Here is a 27,768-nt window from a genome sequence, read left to right on the forward strand (position 1 = left end):
AATTTTCAACAACAACAACAAAAAACCGCGCCTGAAACTCATTTTTATATATCAGGTTTTTAGATTCTGACATATGATAAATTAAATTTGTTATAAGTTCCTTATGATAATTTGTTTTATATCAGGCGCTATATAAATGTTATTATTATCATTTATCTGTTTTATACAGAAAATCATCTCGGATTTTTCTCTCTAGAAATGCATGCATTCTCATAATTCTGATAAACGAGTTTAGGCCTGGTGATGTTAAGATCGGATCTAGTACAATTTTAAGCTACTGTTTCCACTGGTCTAGTTCTTATATACCCACACTTTCTAAAGAAAGTTCGGGAATATTGCTGTTACGTTGGTCCGTCCGTCCCCCTGTCTCTCCGTCTATCTCACTTTCTTCTTTTTCAAACTCCTCTTTCATTTTAAGCAGTAACAAAATACTCTTTTGAAAGATGGTTGGTGGTGTCCAGTAGATGTGCAATAAAGTTTCAGAAATTTCATTTTCACCAAGGGGCCCAAAATGGGGGTCGAACAACGACGTTCTATCCCTGTTAAAAACCCTAGTTCACAAAACTCCTGTTACATGCAGTAGCCAAATCATGTTTGGGAGATGATTGATGGTGTCCGTTAAGTGTGAAATAAGATTTTTGAGGGTTTTTGTTTTTTCGTTGAGGGGCAATAGGGAGAACGACGAGCAATCTGGTGTTAAGTGCGTTGTGTCACGTGCAATAAGAATATACTTGCATTATTTAAGGTTTGGAATCTCAAGCATATTAATGACATTTGAACAATCAAACAATGATGGGGTTGGGATGACCATGGGACACAATATTTGACGGTTGTTTATAGCCAATAAATGGATTTTATTTCAGTTCATCATGACAAAGCGATAGATATTAAGACATTGGCCGAATTGCTGCTAGACGGTAGGGGTGGAATTGTCATGTTAAGTAGAACTTAAGCTTTTAGCCGAAATTGCAAGCGGTGTGATATACCTTGTAAATAGTTTGTTTACAAGTAGACCGATTTTTAAATTGTATATATTTAAAACGTCGAGTGCCTGTGACATACATGTACATGTATGTATATACTAGGCTCCTGATTACATGTACATTTGAATTTTAGTGATGTTCATAATTCTGTTTTTCAGATAGAGACCTCCTGATAATGGGCTAGGTATTGTACTTTTCCAGTACACCTGCACTTAATGAATTATATCGTTACATCTTGTTCCTCATGCACAAACCAGATGTAGGTGTACGCATGCGCAAAGAACTGCAGGAAAATGCTGGGATAAACAAATCCGTGACTATGGCCGACCAAGTCAAGCTTCCTTACTGCCGGGCCGTGATGTATGAAGTGCTGCATGTCTCTGATACCATCGTCGTCCCCCCTGGCTCTAGAGTGAGCCTTCCCCCCGGTAGTCTCGCTCTAGAGTGAGCCTTCCCCCAGCTGACTTGCTCTAGAATAAACCTTACCCCCAGGGAAAAGACTCACTCTAGAGCCCTAACACCATCTTGAAGTCTCGCTCTAGAGGGACACCCGCTTTCATCCCCATTCTGCACAAACTATGAAATAAATTTTAGTTTATCGGACAGGAAATAACCTACCTACCTACATGTACCTACCTACCTACGTACAGATGTACAAGTTTAAAAGCATAATCGATATTTGTACGCAGATGAGAAGAAACATAAATTCGAAATTTCTTCATTTCACTTTCCAAACTTCTAAAACTAACCAAGGCATAGGTATTGTGTGGGTCAAAGTTCAAGGTTTATGGTTCAAACAAAATGACTTATCAATTCCAAAGTGTTTTATTCACCATTTTCTTCTCTTGAGTTTGATGAACAACTTAAGCAAAATCATTTAATGCCCTGTTGAAAAAGGTCTTGGTATCTAAACAATCTCCATAAAGTATATACATGTAGTAGTTTATCAGGAATAAATGAAGGGGGAAATCCTGCTATAGGGGAAGTCTGACTCTACAACTAGTGATAGAGTAGGTCTTCCCACAGGGAAGTCTGTCTCTAGAGTGAGACGTCCGCGGGGGTTCTCTTGCTCTAGAGTGAGCCTTCTCCCAGGGGGAGATCTCGCGATAACAAGCATGGGTCGATCCTCATGTGACTTATCAATATTAATGGTTAAAAGTGGAAAAACTATATTAATTTCCATTCAATATAGTTTGATCTAATCAATAACCAAAGAAAATGTGTATGTTGCCACCCTTTTAAAGATGTCAGACATAGAAAAACAGAAGTACATGTATACATCAACATAAAAAATCACACATTTTCGTTAAAAAGAATGATGAAAATTAATAAAAACTTGTTGAATTTTAAATGTCAACAGTTTAAGAAATCTGATAACTGATAGATATATAAAATTAATTGTGGATATTAGGGAAATCATTGTCTCATAGATATGCAGTAGAGGAAATTCCAGCATAGGAGTTATTGCCCTTGACAACATTTTTTAAAATTATAAATAATTGATTATCTATGGAAAATAAACACTTTTTCAGTATCAAAAGTTTACCAGTTTTTTTTATTTTATTCAGTGAATAAAATTTATCTGAAAGATATATTTCAATCATGCGCAAAATTTAATTAAATAAAATTTTGTAAAAACCTATGACATCACATGAGGATCGAACAACCTTTAAAAAAAAACTTTATTAGAAATCCCAAGCGCAAAGTTTGTACTCCTTGTAGTGTAAACTACATTGGAGACAAATAAATTGAGTTTAATACAGGTTATTTATAAAATTGATTTGCACCTTTACGAAGATCCTATGGATTGCAGCCCTATCCCGAAAACGTCAGAATAAAAAAAATCTGCCACATTCTTGCAACTAGAATAAAAGAGTTGCCTGCTGTTTTCATAAACCAGATCTGTAAAATTATTTGTATCATGGCTGTGGTATTTTTCCTTTTATAAAAAGTAACTGGAGATACACCAGTGGGCGGAACCATCATTTGGATATTTTTTAAAACTGTGCTGTGTAAATAAATTATTGAACACCACCTGACAATTTCAACACATGGTGAAGTTCATATTAGAATTCACGAGATCTAGGCTCGCGGCCGTGTCGATATCCATTTATCATCTTCAAGTGCCAGTTTATTTCACGAAATGTGTGATCATCACATGCTTGTGAGAAAATCCTCATGGTCATCATTGAATAAACACTGTACACCCAAATCTTGTATATCACCAATGAGCATAGTTGAGGTGCTCTGATCAGACACATTCTCCACATCCGCTCTCACCCACTATCGGGCGATAAGTGCGCGATGAGCATGCATGTCGGGAAGAGGACAATACCCAAGCGATCACCTGACAAAAACTTTACTTTTCATTGGAGTAATTATAAAAATCATGCAATAACCCTAGTCACATGACTGATATTATATTTCTAATTGGTCATGATACAAGTAAGTTATTGAATATTTATTTCGGTGTATCTTGATTTATTTGGACGAAGGGCGGAGACTCGTGCTTTGCACTCGTCACCGCCCTTCGTCCAAATAAATTAAAATACACCGAAATAAATATACAATAACTATTACTTTGATATCTAAAAAATCAACATTTTACATTCTGTAAACAATAGCAAACTGCAACACCAAAGGTATCATCATCCAACATCTGTACATGTGAGAGGACAAATCAAACACCTGGTGGCGAGAAACTGGTTTTATTTGTATTTCATTTTTGAAACATTATTATATTAATAGTAATCTTAACAGGTACGTGTTTCATTAATGCATGTCCATCGCAATGAAACTAGTATTTTCTGAAATCTTAATTGCACTGACATGTTTACTTTGTCAGTCTTGGTTTGTTGTCTTGGTTTGTTCTCTGCAGATGTTCTGTGTTAATTTTCCACCATTTTGGTAATCTTGTTCTCCGTACAGTACAATAAGGTACATGATTGTATAGAGAAGTGAGATTGTAAGTAACAAATTCCTATGTTGAAATTAACATTTTATGAATGCATTTCTGCATATTATTAGAGTTTGATTTATACTTAGCATTCTAGGTTAAAGTAAAGATGTGTTTAAACCATTGCTATGGTTGTTGTAATATACACATGTAAGCCTACTGGATATGACATTGTTGTACATGTGTAGCTTTGACCTTTAACCTCAGAGTTTGGAGTCATCCTTGTATTTGATCTGCTGTGCTGCGTTCAAGATCGTGGCGGCTAGCCTAGGGCTAGGTATGGTGGCTGATTTATGTCATTTTACAATGTGTCGTCTTTTCTTTATTTTGGGACGAAAAGTCGTTAAATATCGTTTTGTTGTCTTTTCGCTTCGAAATAACAAAAAGACGATAAAGTGTAAACTGCCAGAAATCAATCACCATACCTAGCCCCTCGGAGAGCCGCTACGATCTTGAACGCAGCTCTGGGCCTTTGAGTTCAAATTCAACAGGGGCACCGTCAGATCTAGATAATAACTTTTGAGTTTCAATGATATAAATCTGGCAACAAACTACCTTAATCCAACGATATAGTGTTTGTTTTACGTCCCGTAGAAAATTGTTCACTAATATCGAGACGTTCCAATGATATAAATTCTGGCAACAAAATATTGATGCACACAGACTTGAATGTCGTTTTACATTTCTAAAGCTTATATTAGTGCAACTTCACAAATGACATATATTTTCAAATATGAACAACAGTATATCATATATTACTTTCTTTTATTGGGCGTTACTTAGGTGAATTTGTTGCCGTGTAACTATGTATGCGAGGAATGGATTGGACTCAATAACATTAATCAACACTAAGACCTGTTTTTCACAAACCATAAAGCACCTTTTTTTTCAATTGTTGATTTCGATAAACATGTACTTGTGCATGCGCAAACTGACCCCTCTCCTTGAGCGAACGGTCACGCGCTACCTTGTTAGATAAAGAGCCTCATCAAGGTCCAGGTACTGTACAATCGAAAAATTGTTCGGTCTTTTCCGTCAAATCTACAGGGGCTAAGCCCGTTTTGGGTCCGAACTCTGTGATACCATAAATATAGAAAGGCTTCTAACTCTGATTCAGATAAAGAACTATCCACTCGCTTCAAATTCCTAACAAATCAGAAACGCACTAAAGATCCGAAATACCTAAAAGTTTAAAGAAGGGGAAAATGGGTAAAAATAATCTAAATGAAATAAAATAAACAAAAATAAAGAATTAATAAAGCCAAAAATTAATGATTAATTTCCTTCTCTGGGTGCAATATCACAAAAATAATGTTTTGATCAATTTTAAGGCATTTGAGAGTTTTAAGTATATCGGGTTTCAGTGCTTTCATTAAAATGGCAGATCTTGTCAACAGTTGATGCTGCTAAGGAAAAAATGAGCCGTGTAACGTCTACATGAAGAACATTATTAAAGCATGAGGAAGGAAGTATAGCGTATATTTGATGTGAAATTTTAATTGATAAGTCCGCGGTGAATTTATGCATGCATAAGCTGACTTTTCCCCCATAGCATCCGGTTTAACTTTACTTATATATTTTCTAAGTGAACCTTGGATTTCGAATTTTCTGCAAATCAAACAACTGCAATTCTGATTTCTTGGGAGGAGGGGAGGGGGGGGGGTAAATATGTTGACCGGTAGACATGTTGACTTCAGAATTCAATCAACTATCTGAAAATTATTGACAAGAAAACAAAAAAGTCGCTACATACACACACATGAAACAGAGAACACTTCGAAAGTATATCATTAATTCATTCTATTGTTACCAGCTGGACTACTTGTAACAAATGATTTCGACAATGGAACCGACCCCCCAATCCCCCCCAATCAGTCGCGATGCATTAATTCCAGAAAGGCGGAGAGATAATAAAGTTAGATGCAGAAATTATACAATGTAATAGGGGTAAATGTGTTCATCGTTTTAGGGGACAGCCAAAATTTATTTCAAATTGTCTGGACAACCAAATAAATTAAAAGAAATTGGAATGAGAGTTGTGATCCTAAAGTACATACTAGGTTTAATTCGTCGGTTTAAGTTTATTTTCCGAATATAATTCATGCTAACTATATTTTGGAAAGAAAAATTGGGAGGGTCAACAAATCGTGTTTTGCATGTAAAATTAGCGGACTTTACATGTAGAAATAACGGACTTTATATGTAAAAATAACGAACTTTACATGTAAATATAAAGGACTTTCCAAGTAAAAATAGCGGACTTTACATGTAGAAAAAACGGACTTTATATATTAAAAAAAACACCCGGATTTTACATTTAAAAAATAACGAAAGAGGTACACTGTGAAAAAAAAAAGAAAGAAAGAGGGGAGGACAGTCCCCTGATACGTGCCCGTGAGCACAAAGAATGTTACCCGAAATATTTCATTTCGTACCTAGTGCTAAATCGATTTCATGCACATAGATGATTTGTCAATAGAATTTCTTTTGCTCAAGGATGCATATTAATGTACTAAAAATCTTTTTCTGACTCGAAATAATATTCATGGTTTGCATTTATGAATAAATTATGCAATATGTTGAATACAATATCAGCGACCAACTTGTTTGTTATTGGTGCGTAATAAAACAAGAATGGAATATCATGTGAAAAGTTCAGTGGTATATACAAGTTTATAAAACTATACTGAAGGCAAATTAAGCACATGCATACATGTATGTGAAATTCAAACAAAACCTGGTGTTATGGAAATTATTTATCTGTAGTCAGAAATTTAGATCACAGAAGATCAGTGTGTAAATTAAGAATTTCTTCTCACGGGTTAAAAATCGAAATGGGCAGGTTTCAAAACATCCCTAGAAACGATATGCACTAAATGCAAATCTAATACCTTAGAAAATGAAATACATGTTTTGATAACATATGAAAAAAGATTGTAAACTTTTCGAGTAATCATCCGGAAACCAATTGTTGACGCCCGCCCGCCCGCCCGCCCGCCCGCATCACCAAACCAATAGCCGAGTTCAACTTCGTTGCAACTCGGCTAATATGATAACCAAAGAAAAGAAATGTTTCGATTTATTGGGAAAAATACCCACTCTGGCTACTCGCCTCAGAAGAGAAAGAATTTAATGATCTTGTGGGCAGATTTATCAAAGATAACATGTATTTATGATATATTTTCATAGAATTATATGTACTTGAATATGCCTTGGCATCTATTGGTATTGAAATATTCTATCGATTGACATCCCCCACTTCCTTATGTTATTTAAGCTATCTTAGCAGTTTGTTCATAAGGTAAAGAACGATAACTCGTACTGAGTATTGATTTCACGCCTCACAGGACACCATTATTTACATCAGTCGGATCAGAAGGAAAACCTCAGAACGGAGAAAACAAGCGGAGTCGATAAGCAATGGCTGCAGGTACTCCAAAACGCCGCGTGGTTCTGGCCATGGACGGAAGTGAATATGCCGATTACGCTTTTAACTGTACGTATCTGAACACAACTTTCTTTTTCAGAATACTTTCATGTGTACACAAACTGCGGGGCCGGGCTGCCCGCGGCGTGGTATACCAACATGTGCGTCTTATATTACATCGTGTTGTCATCTCCTTTTCATTCACTAAGATATAGTGGGTTTAGAATGCTTATAAGAGTATATCATAATGCATACACTTTGAATTATCTGTGGCATTGCTGACTACCGGCTGAACTCGTACCTGTATACAGGTATCAGTTACGTAGTTGTGGTCAGCAAAAGGTTTGACCTGTCAACGTAGGTATGTAGATATAATATTTGGACCCATATAGGCTGGTACACGCCGACAGATTTATATTTAGAGTGGTCTCAAATAATTCATCTGTAATTCAATTATTCAACTTCAAAGTGTATTAGGAGAGAGAGAGAGAGAGAGAGAGAGAGAGAGAGAGAGAGAGAGAGAGAGAGAGATTTTCTGGGGTTTTATGTTTAAAGTAAATATACGGCCTATAAATGTTGATATGATGCCAGTCTATATTGCACTCGGGGAATTTTGTAAATACGATCGGAGTAAAATTGCACATCGAGTGAAATTTATTAAGCCTGCAGGAAAATGATAGGCTTGGTATTTAAGATAATGGTTCAGATTGTCCCATTAACATATAAAGGTTCCATTAACATAATAAGGTTCAAGTGATGTTTTCTAAATGTATAATTAACAGGATGCTATCTTTGATAGATTTAAACTGCTGTGATAATATTCATGATGAATCATCATTCTACAAGTGTACATGCACATTGTACTCAGACAGGTACTCAGAACTATTTGTTCAACTCCGAATCAATGTTTGTTTAATACATATAGCGATAAGTAGTTAAATATGTTATTTATACATAAGATTTTATTTTATAATACTTCCTCATTCGTTGTACAAATGTAGAACAGTAGTGCTTGTCATATTGCATGTTGTACGGGCTTGTACCGTGCACTCTTTAGCTGCATGCAGATTCCATGCACACTGCACAGTGTCTACTTAGTCATTCAGAGGACAATCTCCCGCCTTAGGTTACTCCCTTATCCCATGTGTGGGGTAACTGGTTTTGATCCTCGCGGTTGTGAAGGGCCACTTTGGATTCGCTCAGTAACCGTTTTAATACTTTGCACAGTGATTGCTTTGAAGTGTAAACACGGTGACTACAGTGTACCTGTATAAATATTTCGTTATATGATCGGACTGAACCCAGGTATCATTTTACGAGATTCTGGACACCTTTCCAATCGTCTCCTACCAAGAGAAATTAAGAAAAAAATAATCATTTTGAAATTTGCATGTAAAAAACCCCATCACATATTTATGATAGATAGTGCCAGTATAGTGTGTGGCGTCACATATCCAGGTCCGGAATTGATTTCATTAATGGTGTATACTTTTTGAAATTCTTTAGCTCTTTATGCCCCTGTAATCGGAGTTTTTAGCTCACCTGAGCTGAAAGCTCAAGTGAACTTTTCTGATCACCCGTAGTCCGGCGTCCGTCCGTCTGTCTGTCCGTATGTAAACTTTTAATATTTTTTACTTCTGCTTAAAACCCACTGGACCAATTTCAACCAAAGTTGGCACAAAGCATCCTTAGGTAAAGGGAATTCTAAATTGTTCAAATAAAGGACCAGGCCACCTTCCAAGGGAAGATAATCAAGAAAAGGTAAAAATAGAGTAGGGTCATTTAAAAAAAGCTGAAATTTACACGACAGTTTCCTGACATAGTGCAGATTCAAGTTTGTTCAAATCATGGCCCCGGGGGGTTGGATGGGGCCACAATAGGGGATCAAAGTTTTACATACAAATATATAGGATAAATCTTTAAAAATCTTCTTCTCAAGAACAACTGAGCCAGAAAAGCAGAAATTTGCATGAAAGCTTCCTGACATAATGCATATTCAAGTTTGTTCAAATCATGGCCCCTGGGGGTATGTTGGGGCCACAATAGGGATCAACGTTTTACAGATAAATATCTAGGAAAAATCTTCTCAAGAACCACTGAGCCAGAAAAGCTGAGATTTACATGAAAGCTTTCTGACATATTTCAGATATCAGTTTGTTAAAATCATGGCCCCCAGGGGTAGGATGGGGTCACAAGGGGGATCAAAGTTCTGCATACAAATATATAGGAAAAATCTTTAAATATGAGCCAAGGTGACTCAGGTGAGCGATGTGGCCCTTGGGCCTCTTGTTGATTATCCGACTATCTTGCTGTCTGTCCGCAAAATCTTTAATCTTGGCCATAACATTTCAGGGCTTTCATATTTATCATGTATATTCCTAATTACAATTCTATTGGTACATATTGGTACCAGAGTGACTTTGCCACCATAATGGAGCTTCAGTATTTCACAAACACATTTTGTTTTGTGTGTAGGGTATATGGAGAACTTCAAGGCAGATGGAGATTATCTCACAATTGTTCACAGTTTTGAAGCCAAAAGTGTTGCACATGCAGGTACGTATAATTCAATCATGCAGGTACATATATAATTTAATCATGCAGGTACAAATAATTTAATCATGCAGGTACAAATAATTTAATCATGCAGGTATATATAATTCAATCATGCAGATATATGTAATTTTATCATGCAGGTACATATATGATTTAATCATGCAGGTACACATAATTTAGGGGTGAGATCAAAAGTTTAATGTCTGACAAAAAAACCAAACTCACAGTTTTCACCTCTCCCCCTTTAAAACTAGATATGATGAATGTTGAAACTAATCGATGAACAGGTAAACACATACTACTGTTCACAAATAAAAGTGTACATTAAAATGTAATACTATTATGTGGTTTTTAACAGTCGTTTTCCTTTTTCCACTAAAGCGTAATCGATGTCGGATGACAGAAACTTACTGGGATTTTATCCCCCCACCCTAACTATTTGAATTTAGATTTTCATCCGACATCAATCTTTTGATCTCGCCCCTTAATCATACAACTATATATAATTTGCTCATACAGGTATATATATTCTACCCATGCATGTATATATTATTTAATCATGCAGGTGCACATACATGTATACGATTTAACGTATGGCAAAAACCAACACAGGAAGGGAGAAGAATAATATTTTCGGAATGTATAATATACATGTAGTTAATGCATTGAATACCACCCGTCCATTGTTAACAAAAATAAAGGTTACAGCCTCTTTGTCACAGGTCTGTGGATATTTGCTTGGTAAAGATTATGCAAATCTTGTGACCTTCCGTGGAGAGTTTCTCATCGGTGTTTACAGAAATGCCATTACACACAGAGCATGTCATATAGGCAACGGTTTAGAATTCGGAGTTTGCAGATCGATATTTCAGTGTAATAGTTTTATGTGTATAACACTCGTTCGAGTAAGTTCATCGCCATGTTGTTGAATGAGAGGAATATTCGAGACTCTCAACCTCACCATCTAGCTTTGTATTGTAAGCTTTGTATTTACACCCACCCTGTAAATTAAAAAATTATGATACGACATTTGTCTGCACTGCATTTCATATGAAAGACAACTGTTGACAAATTGTCGCATCTACGTATTTGCAGGGAATCTCTACTAAGTTTTAAAGATGCAGACTATAGGCAGCATCATACTTGAAAGTCATGAATCTTGTCCCGATTCTTTTTTTTTATTTCGGGGAATTGATTTTAAAAATTGGACATTGATTCTAGTACACGTACACAGCATTAATCCTGATATACCGAGCCTTGATTCTGATGAACCGAACATTGATTCTGATAAACCGAACATTGACTCTGATAAACCGAGCCTTGATCTGATGAACCGAACATTGACCCTGATAAACCGAACATTGACTCTGATAAACTGAGCATTAATTCTCATAAACCGAGCATTGACTCTGATAAACCGAGCATTGACTCTGATAAACCGAGCATTGACTCTGATAAACCGAGCATTGATTTTAATAAACCGAGCATTGACTCTAATCAACCGAGCATTGATTCTGATAAACCGAGCATTGATTCTAATAAACCGAGCATTGATTCTGATCAACCGAGCATTGATTCTAATCAACCGAGCATTGACTCTGATAAACCGAGCATTAATCCTGATATACCGAGCCTTGATTCTGATAAACCGAGCATTGACTCTGATAAACCGAGCATTAATCCTGATATACCGAGCCTTGATTCTGATATACCGAGCCTTAATTCTGATAAACCGAGTATTGACTCTGATAAACCGAGCATTGATTCTGATAAACCGAGCATTGACTCTGATAAACCGAGCATTGACTCTGATAAACCGAGCATTGATTCTAATCAACCGAGCATTGATTCTAATCAACCGAGCATTGACTCTAATCAACCGAGCATTGATTCTGATAAACCGAGCATGGACTCTGATAAACCGAGCATGGATTTTGATAAACCGAGCATTGATTTTAATTAACCAAGCATTGATTCTGATAAACCAAGCATTAATTCTCTTTATACCGAACATTAAATATTTGCATTACACATGTAGTTTATATTTTGTATGTCTTCGTTTACTATGTACACATGTTTTTGAACAGCTTTAGGGTCAGATGTCAAAGCTCTGGGGAACGTTCTGGAAGAGGAGGTGAAGGTCAACAAAGTCATAACAGATAAACTGCAGGCCAAGCTAACCTCATCCGGTGTAAGTATTAACTATACAAATTAGTATACAGGCCAAGCTAACTTCATCTGGTGTAAGTATTAACTATACAAATTAGTATACAGGCCAAGCTAACCTCATCCGGTGTAAGTATTAACTATACAAATTAGTATACAGGCCAAGCTAACTTCATCCGGTGTAAGTATTAACTATACAAATTAGTATACAGGCCAAGCTAGCCTCATCCGGTGTAAGTATTAACTATACAAATTAGTATACAGGCCAAGCTAACTTCATCCAGTGTAAGTATTAACTATACAAATTAGTATACAGGCCAAGCTAACCTCATCCGGTGTAAGTATTAACTATACAAATTAGTATACAGGCCAAGCTAACCTCATCCGGTGTAAGTATTAACTATACAAATTAGTATACAGGCCAAGCTAACTTCATCCGGTGTAAGTATTAACTATACAAATTAGTATACAGGCTAAGCTAGACTCATCCGGTGTAAGTATTAACTATACAAATTAGTATACAGGCCAAGCTAGCCTCATCCGGTGTAAGTATTAACTATACAATTTAGTATACAGGCCAAGCTAACCTCATCCGGTGTAAGTATTAACTATACAAATTAGTACACAGGCCAAGCTAACTTCATCCGGTGTAAGTATTAACTATACAAATTAGTATACAGGCTAAGCTAGACTCATCCGGTGTAAGTATTAACTATACAAATTAGTATACAGGCCAAGCTAGCCTCATCCGGTGTAAGTATTAACTATACAATTTAGTATACAGGCCAAGCTAACCTCATCCGGTGTAAGTATTAACTGTACAAATTAGTACACAGGCCAAGCTAGCCTCATCCGGTGTAAGTATTAACTATACAAATTAGTATACAGGCCAAGCTAACCTCATCCGGTGTAAGTATTAACTCTACAAATTAGTATACAGGCCAAGCTAGCCTCATCCGGTGTAAATATTAACTACATGTATACAAATTAGTATACAGGCCAAGCTAACCTCATCCGGTGTAAGTATTAACTCTACAAATTAGTATACAGGCCAAGCTAGCCTCATCCGGTGTAAGTATTAACTATACAAATTAGTATACAGGCCAAGCTAACCTCATCCGGTGTAAGTATTAACTGTACAAATTAGTATACAGGCCAAGCTAGTCTCGTCTGGTGTAAGTTCTGACTTTAGTACACATTAGTCTTATTTCATGTAAGTTACAGACTACAGGTCTTTTAGTGTTAAGTTACACACTGGTCACGAGTACGAGGGGGGGGGGGGGGTGTAAACGTCACGTCATCCTTCCTGATGGAAAGTCATTGTCCAGATTGAGAGTGGGTCACACTTCATATCCTGTTAACGGTAGCCTTAGAAATATGAAACCACACGAGCAATACCGGAAGTCTGTTTACATGTACTTGTTACTACACGTAAAATTCTTTTATTTCCAAAACTAATATGAAATCCAGTTACCTAACGTACCATTGTTATTAGAGGGCGAAGCCGGGCCGTGAGAGCGGAGCTCTCCCTATAGGTAACACGTATATACATGTTTAAATGGAAAATATAGGAAAATAATGAAAAATTAAACCATACCTATGGAACTTGAAAAGTTTGGTACCTAATGGCGTCGATTCGAATACTAGCGCGTGGACATGTATTCCTCCATTTTGAATCTCGTCTACCCTAGTTCACGTCGTTCTGAGATGTTACATAAAATCCGTAAAAGCATGTAAATCTTATTTTCTTAATCATATATAATCACTCCACGATTAACCATGTTTTTTGTTGTGGTTCAAACGCTATGTTTGTAAATTTGCTAAATAACGACGCTGAATATGACGTCACAATGTACTGTTTACATCGATTGCGTTATATTTCCCGCGTTCAATATATAGGCGGATCAAATGTCCAAAATTAGGATGCTTTGATACAGCTCTGTCCTCGTGCTAACTTCGGTTTATTTTTGTCCTGTTTTCGATATAGATACTAATGCCAAAACTTTTTTGCTTCGCCCTCAAACACGGTCCGTAAAACATATTATTCTTTATACATGTATCAGAATACACTTTATATATGATAACATTGATGTAGTTGACTCTTGTTTACAGATGACTGGTGAAGTCAAATCTGTCGTGGGGAAACCTGGCGAAGCGGTGGTCCATGAAGCACATGCACAAGGTGCTGACGTCGTAATTTGTGGAACAAGGGGTCACGGAAAGCTGCGTAGAACGTTTATGGGTAGCGTCAGTGATTACATCGTCCACCATTCCCACGTGCCTGTCGTCGTATGTCGTCACAAGAATCACCATGACAAACACGGTCATCGTCACTGAATGACGTCATTCGTTCACCCTGAAACAGTTTTTCAGCATTAAAGTGATTTAGTCTGAACTACAATTAAATGTTGGTTAAGTATTTCATAAATCTCAGCATTATGTTTCGTTATCTTTGGTGGACAATTATAATGTAATATTAAATATTATATATTTTTCAGGATATGTAATCTGTAGAGACACGTTGATTTGTATAGCTGTAATGATTGTGTAAGATTTCAACAAGTCATTTGTATTTGCTCCACAGTAAATAAATTTCTAATGTATGACTGTTTACTTAAAAATACTACACACCTGATACCTGATACACTGTGCACTTTAATCATGATCATTTCGTTGAACATGGATTACCGAAGTCAACATTGCATGTAATAAACACGATAAGTCTAAGTCAGGTGTGTTAAAGTACTTCTTGATTTGATATGGTAAGAGCCAGGACAACCCATTAAAACCCGAGAGCATATTAATAGAAGTTTTGATGTGAGGGGGAGGGGTCAATAGTATGGGAGTAAATGAACTGGAGTTCCTGGAGAAAACCCGAGTGGGCGACCACCAAACCCTCAAACAAAACCAATGCCGATAACGAATTGTATCGATCGCTTGTCGCGGAAGTGATGAACAAGTGCGCTTGTCTGACACGATTGAATGCATATTATTGAATGCGTTCACGCACAGATTGAGGTACTTCAATTGTAGTAACTGGTTACTTTTCACATATATTTCGTGTATATGGGAGAAAATCGAAGAGAACTGTATTTGAAATAAATAATTAAAACTGCTCTCTCTCTCTCTCTCTCTCTCTCTCTCTCTCTCTCTCTCTCTCTCTGTCTATACCCTCTGTCTATACCCTCTCTCTGTGCCTATCTCTCTCTGCCTATCTCTCTTTTTCTCTCTCTATATTTCTCTCTGCCTATCTTTCTTTCTCTGCCTGTTTCTCCCTCTTTCTGTCTCCTCTCTTTCTCTGCCTCTCACTCTCGCTGCCCCCCCCCCCCCCTCTCTCTCTCTTTGCCCCCCCCCTCTCTCTCTCTGCCTCTCTCTCTCTCTCTCTGCCAATCTCTGTGCCTGTTTCTCCCTCTTTCTGTCTCGTCTCTCTCTCTCTCTCTCTCTCTCTCTCTCTCTCTCTCTCTCTCTGCAGAGTGCAGAGAGTCGGTGGTTTCCTGTCTTATCTGCCAGGAACAGGTGCTTGTCTCACACAGACAGCTATTTTGACAAGAACTATGAAGACGCTACCACTACTGTTGCTCCTTGTTGTGTTGGTTGCTGTGAGTATAATAACCTTTAAATCATTCAAAATTTATTTTCAAAATACTTGTGAAGTGACACAAAACCGGAGGAACTTTTTGTGTCAATGATTTACAACAACCTTGCTTGGTCATTACATTAAGTTGTGAATCTTAAATCAACACTAATACTTAAACAGCGGTATGAATATGTATTTAATAAAAGGTTGGTACACAGATGAGGACTCTGATAAGTAAAACACGCTTAGGCCCCCCAAATTGTATTTTGTTTCCTGTTGTCATGACAAAAAATTCAAGTAGGTAGCTAGGAGTTTTTTCTATTCGTTTTAATCATTATTTTCTAGGGGTTGGTTTACACGCAACTTCTAGAATTGGACCAGAACTAAGAACTAAATAACAAGAGTTTATAACTTATAAAGTGTAGGTCAGTGTCAGACCTAAAATTTAAGAAATCGGACCCTGCACCACAGATGCAGTATCATTATAGTGGTAGAGTGTTCCAATCGTAACCCATCTTCGCTAGCCAAGGGTTTTCGGTCCACTCCGAGCGGAGTGGACCGAAAACCCTTGGCTAGCGAAGATGATCGTAACCGGGAGGTAGTGAGTTCCAACCCAGTGCGTGCCATGACCGCTTCAAACATAGGTAGTGTTTGCTCCTCCAAACGCTCGACATTTAGAAGTGAGAATTACAGGTCTTTCAGATATCACATCAAAACAGAGGGTCCAGCTTCGTGCTGTTGACCACATATATAAATCACTCGAGTTATTATAAATGCTCTCATTAAGATGGGTGCATTCTACGAACTTCAATGTTAATCACAGTAACAGGGTTAACTCATTTCACTAGGAGCCGCTATTTTATTTAATTTATAAGCCAACCTGGGTCGGAATTGAAACAAATTTCGATCCGGAAATGTGATTAGAAAAAATCCAGGTCAGTAGCTTTGAATCCAGATAGGGTGGGTAACAGAAAACAAATATATATTTCTTTGTCTCTTAATGAACATGCTTATTGCCAAGTGATACATGCATTTATTCCCATATGAGAGGACAATGGCAAAACTTTAATTGGATATAATGAAATTTGGTTATAGATTTTTTCACGTGACGTGGAGGTTCGCTATAACCGTGTTTTACTGTATACGTATAAGGTAAACTCGTGATCTCCTGTATTACATTTTCATTTAGTCACAAACCCCCGATCCGTCGGTGACAGTCAGACCCTCCGGAAGTGTGACGGTGGGCGGGACCTGTTCCCACCAATCAGATTGCGAAGCCTCGCTCTGCTGCGTTCACAGCGGGTTGGTAGGGAAGAGAAGAAAGCGGATCTTCTTAGATGGACTTTTTAATCACGACCATGGAAAGTGTCAGCCACACAGACAACTTGTAAGTATGCACATAAATCTAGCTCACTTTTGTGTATGTAAAAAGTGTCAACAGTGACAGATGTAGAGGGGTCACTGGGGTTGAACCCCAACTCCTGCCTGTGCTTTATGCTTTATTAACAAAGATACCCCTACCCCGACATAATCTAATGTGGGGTGAATAGGGCACGTTCTTGGAGCACAAGCTCTTCCTTTTAAATTTTTCGGAATTCTCCACTGGTTCAAAATGAACGAATTTAATTTTTTTTTTTTTTTTTTACATGTATGCATGCTTACTGTGGTACCTATGTGTGCTTAGACCGTTTACTAGTAAGAGTTCTCGTTCCTGGTCTGTGGGGATATAGACCGTTTACTAGAGTTCTCGCTCCTGGGCCTCCTTTCATACACTGGGAGACATAAACCGTCTTCAAGATTTCCAGATTCGCAAACCAGCCGCGTGTTGAGCGTCCCCCTTTTCCGTTTACGTGTTTCTGGATAGCGGTTGTCTTGTTATACATGTATTGATATCCATCAACGATATATGTTCATAATTTCTTCATCTCAGATCTGCCATTGCCCATGTCTTTCTTCAGAAATAAGTTTTGTGCTTGACCAGCGTGTTTGATGACTGTAACCTGTTGATTTATCTTGGCTGAGATTCGGCTCGGCAGAATACATATGGACAGACACCTTCACCAAATCTCGGGACTTTCCTTTATAATTCATATATGGACATTCAGCTTCGGTCGATTCTAGATAGCAATTAAAGGGCACTTTTAAAGGGCCACTACTATTCGCTCCATATAAGTGATTTGACTATCAAACTACATCTCTATCACTATTAATTTTGCATTGCTTACCGTCTAGGTATGGACCCCCCCCCCCCAAAAAAAAAAAAAAAACAACACCAATCACAGCATTTTTTGTTCAAATGATAACCCCCATGAAGGAGTTGTTTATCTCTTGATATTGAAGAGTTCCTATAGTTGGGTTTTCTCTTTTGTGATATACATGTACAGTAGGTATGAACAATTAGTACATACTGTATCACGTTCAAATAGACGCACTGTATTTATCAATATTCATACGCGCATTGTTTACAACTTCAGTGCGTTCATTAGGAAATGGCTATCATTACAATTAGTAAAGATACAATGTATCAAATGGAAAATCATCGGAAATGAAAATAGATAGAAATGTCTCTTCGAGCAATTTAATATTTTTTACAGTATTAACCATATATGTCATAAAATTCTGTAGGACATCTTGTTTGAACTATGTTCCTTAGTATACATGTATATCCTTGTACGGAAACGAGAACTGTGTTCTTCTACGATATCGAAATTATAGGAAACCATTTCAAATGTATATCGCTCAGACGACAAGAGCAAGATCCAAGGGCATGTAACTCTGCAGCACCTCTTGAGCAGGAACAAGAACATAGATGGCGCCTGGTACACTACAATGTACACATGTACATGTTAGATGGGATTCCTTTCCGACATTGTAGAAGAACTACGCAATTCTAGCTTTCGTTCAAAAGATGGGAACATTGTGCATTGTTATTGGCGTAGTGGTGGGATATCATAGGATGTCTTGGATACCAAGGAGATTTTTTTGATTGTTGTATATTTTCCTTACAGAACGAGCCATGCATGCCATTTATGACTCACGATATCTTCAACCACGAGTTGTATCAGAATTACTGCCCGTGCGAACAAGGCTTGGAGTGTAGAGGACAAACTGTAGACGAGGCGGAGCACTCAGTAGTACACCACAATCCGCGCTGCCAACCTCCAGAATCTTAAACCATGTAGTCCCAACTAAGGATTTCTGTTTATCTGCAAATAAATGACTCATTTGCTTCTGTGTAATGTGGGTCTTTTTTATTTATTTATTTATTGATTCGCATACAATTCTGTTTTGTATGTAAACATTTTAATGGAATTTACATAAGTACATGTATTTTCAAAGTCTATTGTGCTGACAAATGGAACAATTTATATGCACCGTTACATAATCGTTGAGCACGAGATCGATTGATTGATTATATATTGTTTAACTTCCCTCTCGAGAATCTTTCACTCATATGGAGATGTCGGGGCCTCCGTAGCCGAGTGGTTCGAGAATCGCGCTCAAAATCACACGGCCTCTCACCTCTGTCGGCGTGAGTTCGAATCCCGTGAGAAAGTGAGAAAGTTTCCCAGTTTACTTTCGGAAGGTCGGTGGTCTCTTCCCAGGTACATTGTATCTGGGTTCTCTCTTCCACCAATAAAAATTGGACACCAACAGATAACTGAAAAATTGTTGAGTGTGGCGGAAAACATCAATCAATCATATGGAGATGTCACAATTGCTTGCGAAAGGCTGCAAAAGGCTATGTTCGCCACATACGGCATTTGAGCAGGAAGAAGCTTTATCGTGTCGCACCTGCTGTGACACGGGACCTCGGTTTTTGCGGTCTCATCCGAAGGATGATTGTCGTAAGTGGCGACTAATTGGGGCGGTCCTTCGGATGAGACCGCAAAAACCAAGGCCCCGTGTCACAGCAGGTGTGGCACGATTAAGATTCCTCGATCACTGCTCAAAGGCCGTAAGCGCCGAGCATGGGTTTAAATTTTGCTACATTTCACCCGTAGTGGTGACGTCTCTATATGAGTGAAACATACAATCAATCTTCAACGTGATTTGTCGGTTTGACACGTTGACGTGAACGTAGCATTCATTTTGAATTATTGTCAAATTAGTCACGTGTTTTTAAGTTGCCAAATTAAAATCATTTAAGAAATGTAAATATCGTAAAATATATTCATTTAATGAATTAATGCTTGGTCAGACAACACACTCCTAGATCAGACAACACACTCCTAAATCAGACACCACACTCCTAGAACAGACAACACACTCCTAAATCAGACATCACACTCCTAGAACAGACATCTCACTCCAAAATCAGACATCACACTCCTAAATCAAACATCTCACTCCTAAATCAGACATCACGCTCCTAGAACAGACAACACACTCCTAAATCAGACATCACGCTCCTACATATATAAATCAGACATCACACTCCTAAATCAGACATCACACTCCTAAATCAGACATCACACTCCTAAATCAGACATCACGCTCCTAGATCAGACATCTCACTCCTAAATCAGACATCACGCTCCTAGAACAGACAACACACTCCTAAATCAGACATCACGCTCCTAGATCAGACATCTCACTCCTAAATCAGACATCACGCTCCTAGAACAGACAACACACTCCTAAATCAGACATCACGCTCCTAGAACAGACATCACACTCCTAAATCAGACATCACACTCCTAAATCAAACATCACGCTCCTAAATCAGACATCACACTCCTAAATCAGACAACACACTCCTAAATCAGACATCACACTCCTAAATCAGACATCACACTCCTAGAACAGACATCACACTCCTAAATCAGAGGTATGCTCCTGGATCAGACGACGAGGTCCTGAGTCAGATATTACGCCACTGGATAAAACCAAAAGGCCCTGGATCAACCAGGTGTACTGCCATACTTTGCTATCATAATTTCTAATTATGCTGACAGTACTATCTCTTATATACAAAGTTATAATATCACAATACTTGCTTTTTTGTGATATATAGAAATTCTGTTTTCTCTGATGATAATCTCTTTCCAATTCACAATTTTAAATGTTTAAATTTCATTAACATCTTTAAAAATATTCAATAAGAATAGAGAGAGTTTCTTTTAGAGATCAACAGCACTGTATTTGTTGACATAGTGATTTAAAGAATTTTCTTTTTAATTCCTCTGTGTACTAGATAGTACGCTAATGTAATGGTGGGTACTCTTTTCGTACCAAATTGACGTGCTTCACTCTACTTTTGTAAGTTGATCCGTATGCACGTATTGTACATGACTTGCTTGACCAATGGTCATCAGTAATGACCAGAACGCATTCGCGCTATTCGTACGTGATAGTTGCTGTTTTCTCATGAGAGATGAAAGTATGTGGAACTGACTACCGGAAGTGTCTATGGTACATGCTCGCGGTGAGTTTGTGCTTGTCGAAGCTGTTGTGTTCATCTGCTGTTATGCGGATAATTGTTGTTTATTTCCTTATTTAGGTAATCCTTGTGTCTTTCATGATACTGGCCTATTTCTTAGAGACGTATCACGTTATGTTCTGGAAAACCAGCCCAACATGCGGGGGTATGTTACCGACTTGACTCGCGAAATTTTGCCTTTGAACTTAAATTGTAATAAAAAATGAAATTTCTAAAAATAACTTTTTACTCTTGATAATGGTTTTATTCCAGTTGATGGTCAGCCATTTTATTTCGGCAGTACAGACGTAGCCTGCATGAGACTAATAAGAACCCGCCACAAGAGGTCGCTCGATTCACCCTCGTTTCCAAACCGGAAGTTCTGGTCACTTAATCATAGATGGATTTACTATAATGGCTGGTACTTTGAACTGTTCTACAGACCTCACACCCGACGAGCGGCAAAGGCTGAAAGTTGTGCAATTCGACGAGAGCCCCATCCTGCTGGTTACACAATGCTGGATGCTAACTGCGTGCGCAGATGTGCTATTTACTATAACGAACGCTTTGTGAAGCGTTACAGCGCCCTCACACAGAACTGTCATCATTATGGTAACAAGCTTGCCGAGGTCATGTGTACCTACTCTTCTTGCCCGGACTGGTGCCTAAACGTGAATCTCACTATTTCCCCACGGTGAGAGAGAGAGAGAGAGAGAGAGAGAGAGAGAGAGAGAGAGAGAGAGAGAGAGAGAGAATCTCGTATTTCCGGTTTACGAGGCGCGATGTACCATTTACTTTTGATTGGAACGATTTGCTCTGGCACCCACCTTAAAATTCCCCAAGGTTATTTAAGTGACTAACAGTTGTGTGAATTGATGGTCAAGAGGAATGCGATCGTATATCAATCCTGTGGTAGTGTGTTCGAATCTCATCAAATTCCAGTTTCAAAACACTTTCTTTTGCTCTTAATCAGGTACCCTATTATGAATTCAATTGTGTCGATTCTTCAAAATGAATTCTTTTCATAATTGGAAAATATGTGCCGTATATGTTCACGTATTAAGTGTCACATGACTCTTTCTTGCATACCGTCACATTCACGAACCATTTCAGTAGAGTATTTCTATTTGACATTATGATATTGTATGGTTTTAGGGCAGTTATCCTTAATAGGATCTGTTCTTATTTCTTGCTTAGTTACCTTTCGTGGTGCCCTATGTACAACTGATTTTTACCATATGACCACGAACTGACTCGTGTTCGAATTTTCAACAATTCAAACCTTTGATTTTATTTAACGCCTTTACAGTTTTCGTAGCTCGACTCCTGAGGTCCCAGTTAGAGTATTGTAATTGAGTATTCCGTGCTGGACTCCAGCAGATGTCGATGCATTGAGTGATACACTGTTCCTCACGGGAATCAGTGGAATGTTTTAAAATCTACATTCTAATTGCAAATTTATAAGGTGAATATATTAAAACATGGAATTTACGTTTCTTCAATTTCTAAAGAAGTAAAATAAAGCTAATTCCGCATACATTTTTAACTTTTAACGCCCTCGGTCAGCTGCTGCTAAAGTTTGATGCTGAATTGAAGTTTGCAGAGCTTGATTTATAGGGGACTACATTTTTGGCGAAAGAAACGGCGTAGTGAATTTCACCTTTTTCCAATGTCTTGAATAAATCAAAAGGAGAAATTTTTGTGTTCAACACATTAAATCACAAAAGAAAATATTTTTCTAATTTTTGATTCATTATATAGGAGGAGTCTTCATTAGTAGAAGTACATTGTAATTAAAGAATAGACACAAGAGGAAAAAATCTGAACGTTTACATTGCAATAAAATATGGATCTGTCGAAAGATCTATATTGTGTCTGGAAAGAAAATCAGGAAAATTGCAAAGAATTTTTTTTTATCAAAATAGGAAATGCAGCTTGTATTTATTTACTTGAAATAAATATCTGTATGTACATGTATATTGACTTCACATTTCCTTTAGAATTTTTAGAGGATAGTAATAATAATATTAAAGCTGACACGGAATCTGAAATACACCAGAATCCATTATGTCTGTCATTCATGTACTTGCTTTTTTCCCCAGAAATTCTGCTTTACTGTATAGTGGCGGATCCAGAAATTTTGAAAAGGGGGCGGTAATAAAAGGCTAGAGGTTTAGGGGATCTGTTTTAAAAAACCCAGTGGATCCTAGACGAAGCTTTAGTGGGGGCTCAGGGGCAAATACCTTTGAATCTAATGAGTTTTGACAAAATAAATCTTTTATATTTTAGCATTTTTGGACAATATGTTGGGGGTGGGGGGTGGCGCTGGATCTACCACTGTCATTCCCATACTATATCCCAAATGTGATTGTTACACTCGAATGATTTTCTAGCTTGCCTCGACATTGGCGAAAAGGAAATGAGAAAAACATGAATTCACAATTCAGATCACACAGCATTGCAAAAATTAGCAATAAACATATTGTGAATTAGTTAAGCATTGTAAAGGTTTTTAATGAGAGGTGACGATAACAAACAGTGATCAATCTCATAACTCCTATAAGCAATACAAAATAGAGAGCTGGGCAAACACGGACCCTTGGACATACCAGAGGTGGGATCAGGTGCCTAGGAGGACTGGTCATATCCGCCGTGAGCCCTATATCTTGATCAGGTAAAGGGAGTTATCCGTAATCAAAATGATTATTTTTTAAAACAAAACTTGAAGAAATGATAAAGCGTTTAGTTCGTTGTTATTTTCACTGATATATATGAAGTTTTCAAACGTGATTTCTATTGATATCGTATTCCCTAAACATTACTATTGGAGACCGTAAAAACGACGTGAAATGAAGCGTTACAAATCCCTTGCACACTCATTCATATAACAGCATTAAATTTTCAACCAGTATGGTGGATAGAAAGAGAGAGAGAGAGAGAGAGAGATGTATATATGACACACTAAGAATTCTTTTTTATCATGAATTCATGTCAGCTTTAAAAATATATCTTGTGCGTCCTCTATTCATCTATGTGGAGCACATATGCTCTCTCTCTCTCTCTCTCTCTCTCTCTCTCTCTCTCTCTCTCTCTCTCTCTCTGTCTTTCACTCTGTCTCTCCCTCTTTCTCTCTGTCTGTCTCTCAGTCTCTTTCTCCCCCTCTCTCTCTCACCCCCCCCCCCTCTCTCTCTCTCTCTCTCTCTCTCTCTCTCTCTCTCTCTCTCTCGTATGTTTGTTTTATAGATCGGTAATTTTACACGTCTTGCATACGTCTGTATACATGTATGTGTGTCAAACCTGTATGATCAATGATATGCTGTGTATATCTTACAACATTATATAATGTACCTGTATGCGTATATTTTAAAGTTCGGTGTTATCATGTTTTCTGGTTAATATTTTTGTTTTACCTTTTATTTTTTAGAATAGCAAATATCGCTTACCTACATTGTATATCATACGATGGTTTATCTTATGAATTAGACGTTTGTCCTTCTTGGACTAGTCCCCATATTATCATCGTTTAAATGTGGAAATAATTACCAAACATGGAGACAAGTCAAGGTCAGATGATTTTTCACACTGTTATGTTTAAATACATGTAACTCACATGTCAATGATATCTATATCTTACGTTCTTGTATTCATTTTGAAATAAAATACAAAAAAATATGAATAGATAAAATAAAATCAGAAAAAATAGCGTAAACCATTAGCTAACGCAGGTTAGGATTTATTTTTTTTTCAAAATGTTTGCGACCTTCGTCTCCAGTTTAACAACCCAAAGAAAGCATTTTATCATTTAAATAATAATGTATTTGTAAATCTCTATTCGCGGTTTTTGTTACATATCTATATACACATGTAATTGCATATCTATATAAATACATATCTGCATAATATCACTGTATACGTACATGAAGATTTTAAACCTCGATATAATTGCATGTTTGTCGTATTTCTCTGTATGTATTTTTATACGGCTACACGTTACGTAATTTTTGTATGTATTTTTACGTCTACACACATGACGTAGTTCTCTGTATGTATTTCTATACGGCTATACGTGACGTATTTTTTGTATGTATTTTTACGTCTACACACGTGCACATGACGTATTTCTCTGTATGTATTTTTATACGGCTACACGTGACGTATTTTTTGTATGTATTTTTACGTCTACACACATGACGTATTTCTCTGTATGTATTTCTATACGGCTATACGTGACGTATTTTTGTATGTATTTTTACGTCTACACACGTGCACATGACGTATTTCTCTGTATGTATTTTTATACGGCTACACGTGACGTATTTTTTGTATGTATTTTTACGTCTACACACATGACGTATTTCTCTGTAAGTATTTCTATACGGCTATACGTGACGTATTTTTTGTATGTATTTTTACGTCTACACACATGACGTATTTCTCTGTATGTATTTTGAATAGAGCTACACGCATGGCGCATTTCCCTGTATGTAATTTTATACAACTACACGTGACGTAATTTTTGTATGTATATTTACGTCTACACACATGACGTATTTCTCTGTATGTATTTGCATACAACTACACGTGACGTAATTTTTGTATGTATTTTTACGTGTACACACATGACGTATTTCTCGGTATGTATTTTCATACGGCTACACGTGACGTAATTTTTGTATATATTTTTACGTCTACACACATGACGTGTTTCTCGCGATCGGTATGTATTTTAAATAGAGCTACACGCATGACGCATTTCTTTGTATGTATTTTTATACAACTACATATGACGTAATTTATGTATGTATTTTTACGTCTACACACATGACGTATTTCTCGGTATGTATTTTATACGGCTATACGTGACGTAATTTTTGTATGTATTTTTACGTCTACACACATGACGTATTTCTCTGTATGTATTTTGAATAGAGCTACACGCATGGCGCATTTCCCTGTATGTAATTTTATACAACTACACGTGACGTAATTTTTGTATGTATATTTACGTCTACACACATGACGTATTTCTCTGTATGTATTTGCATACAACTACACGTGACGTAATTTTTGTATGTATTTTTACGTGTACACACATGACGTATTTCTCGGTATGTATTTTCATACGGCTACACGTGACGTAATTTTTGTATATATTTTTACGTCTACACACATGACGTGTTTCTCGCGATCGGTATGTATTTTAAATAGAGCTACACGCATGACGCATTTCTTTGTATGTATTTTTATACAACTACATATGACGTAATTTATGTATGTATTTTTACGTCTACACACATGACGTATTTCTCGGTATGTATTTTATACGGCTATACGTGACGTAATTTTTGTATGTATTTTTAAGTCTACACACATGACGTATTTCTCGGTATGTATTTTTTAATAGAGTTACACACATGTCGTAGTTCTCTGTATGTATTTTTACGTCCATACACATGATGTATTTCTCTGTATGTATTTTTACGGCTACACACATGTTTTAACATTTAAAAATGATTACATGTGACCTAGCTATCAACATCACATGTATACACACAAAGTATCCTTCCTGTAGATGAAAAGATTAAAAACTATGCCAATACTAACATTTATATCTGAGTTCAATATGTCGGATGATAACAGTGTTTGTTCTGGAAGTAGAACTGGTCAGAATAGTTGAGCTGTAATAGATATGACTGTTATTAAACAGCAGATAAAATCCAGCAGCTACAGGTTCACTGTCTGGGCTGTTAGCTCCCTCAATAACGAAGCGAGACCGCGAGGGCGAGTTGAAGTTGGCACCCCACCCCCTCGCATTCTCGCGCGTACGTACCTGTATGTATCGGCTCCAGTCAACTTTGTGTATCGCGTTGACGGAGAGGTAAGGGAAGGGGACGAAGAAGTGTGAGGAGGGGGTGTAAAGGGGAGGGGCGAAAAGAGGGGAGGGGCGAAAAGGGGAAGGGATGAGGGAAACGGGAGAAGGGGCAAAACAGGGGGAGGAGAGGGGCGAAAAGGCAAGGGGACGAGGATACGTTGTCACTTCACCTTCTCACCCTGTCGTTCTCGGGTTTCTCGCTCCTTGCTTCTTGACCTTCACGGCAACGAAGTGAGGAAGCGAGTGACCCTGACAGAACTTGATGTATAACAGTATTATACATGGGAAAGTACACATATTTATAGATTATATTACAATATTAAAAATTGAGTAACAGATGCCACATCCTAGGATCCAGTGTTACACAAAACACGGGTGTAAGTATGAACACCTTGTACCAATGCCCAGGAAAGTTATTGCATCTACTTAAGTAACACGTGTCCCATTCTTAGACGAATACCCAAGGTCCACATTCTTCACATGCCATTTCCGAGAAACCAAATTACTATTTTAGTGACAAAAGTCACGACCTTTTACTCTGTGTCCCCAAAAGAAATTGAAGACAAGCACTTCATTAGAACTACCCATGATGCAAATACAAAACGGTCAAAACCTCTGTCTTTCATGATTCAAAAGTTACCAAGCGTAAATCAAGAAATAATGTTCGCGTTTCGTGTAGGTTGCAGGATAACCTCCGAGTTTTGAAATATGAAAACCGAGTGTTTTATTTTTTAAACAATCTTTCGAAAACAATTAGTTTATTTTTATTCTACTACGGCTCAGAAATATACAGCCGATCGTTTTCCTAA

The 27,768-nt window shown here is 37.4% G+C and overlaps 3 protein-coding genes across 3 annotated transcripts; all 3 read left to right on the top strand.

Moving 5' to 3' along the window:
* The first annotated feature begins 7,240 nt into the window (after positions 1 to 7,240).
* On the top strand, positions 7,241 to 14,691 carry LOC125655572 (universal stress protein in QAH/OAS sulfhydrylase 3'region-like). Its single transcript, XM_056144502.1, has 4 exons — positions 7,241 to 7,435; positions 9,842 to 9,922; positions 12,010 to 12,113; positions 14,201 to 14,691. The coding sequence occupies exons 1-4, from the start codon at positions 7,360 to 7,362 to the stop codon at positions 14,423 to 14,425; spliced, it is 486 nt and encodes a 161-aa protein (XP_056000477.1). The 5' UTR covers positions 7,241 to 7,359; the 3' UTR covers positions 14,426 to 14,691.
* Positions 14,692 to 15,073: 382 nt separating this feature from the next.
* LOC125655573 (uncharacterized) lies at positions 15,074 to 18,904 on the top strand. Its single transcript, XM_048885899.2, has 4 exons — positions 15,074 to 15,106; positions 15,561 to 15,687; positions 16,855 to 17,052; positions 18,674 to 18,904. Exons 2-4 carry the CDS (start codon positions 15,643 to 15,645, stop codon positions 18,836 to 18,838), a joined length of 408 nt encoding a protein of 135 aa, XP_048741856.2. The 5' UTR covers positions 15,074 to 15,106; positions 15,561 to 15,642; the 3' UTR covers positions 18,839 to 18,904.
* Positions 18,905 to 20,097: 1,193 nt separating this feature from the next.
* LOC125656870 (uncharacterized) lies at positions 20,098 to 23,062 on the top strand. The gene is made up of 3 exons (XM_048887493.2): positions 20,098 to 21,093; positions 21,169 to 21,253; positions 21,361 to 23,062. The coding sequence occupies exons 1-3, from the start codon at positions 21,043 to 21,045 to the stop codon at positions 21,783 to 21,785; spliced, it is 561 nt and encodes a 186-aa protein (XP_048743450.2). The 5' UTR covers positions 20,098 to 21,042; the 3' UTR covers positions 21,786 to 23,062.
* The last annotated feature ends 4,706 nt before the right edge of the window (positions 23,063 to 27,768 follow it).

This window comes from Ostrea edulis, chromosome 7 (assembly GCF_947568905.1).
Source record: "Ostrea edulis chromosome 7, xbOstEdul1.1, whole genome shotgun sequence".
Classification (NCBI taxonomy): domain Eukaryota; kingdom Metazoa; phylum Mollusca; class Bivalvia; order Ostreida; family Ostreidae; genus Ostrea; species Ostrea edulis.

Bases quoted from the DNA above. Each gene is read 5' to 3' on its own strand.
- LOC125655572 (XM_056144502.1), top strand. From the start codon at position 7,360: ATGGCTGCAGGTACTCCAAAACGCCGCGTGGTTCTGGCCATGGACGGA. The intron at 9,923-12,009 runs GTACGTATAATT...GTTTTTGAACAG, and splicing joins CAAAAGTGTTGCACATGCAG to CTTTAGGGTCAGATGTCAAA. The intron at 12,114-14,200 runs GTAAGTATTAAC...TCTTGTTTACAG, and splicing joins CCAAGCTAACCTCATCCGGT to ATGACTGGTGAAGTCAAATC.
- LOC125655573 (XM_048885899.2), top strand. From the start codon at position 15,643: ATGAAGACGCTACCACTACTGTTGCTCCTTGTTGTGTTGGTTGCT. The intron at 15,688-16,854 runs GTGAGTATAATA...ATTTTCATTTAG, and splicing joins TCCTTGTTGTGTTGGTTGCT to TCACAAACCCCCGATCCGTC. The intron at 17,053-18,673 runs GTAAGTATGCAC...TTTTCCTTACAG, and splicing joins GTCAGCCACACAGACAACTT to AACGAGCCATGCATGCCATT.
- LOC125656870 (XM_048887493.2), top strand. From the start codon at position 21,043: ATGAAAGTATGTGGAACTGACTACCGGAAGTGTCTATGGTACATGCTC. The intron at 21,094-21,168 runs GTGAGTTTGTGC...TTCCTTATTTAG, and splicing joins GTCTATGGTACATGCTCGCG to GTAATCCTTGTGTCTTTCAT. The intron at 21,254-21,360 runs GTATGTTACCGA...GTTTTATTCCAG, and splicing joins AACCAGCCCAACATGCGGGG to TTGATGGTCAGCCATTTTAT.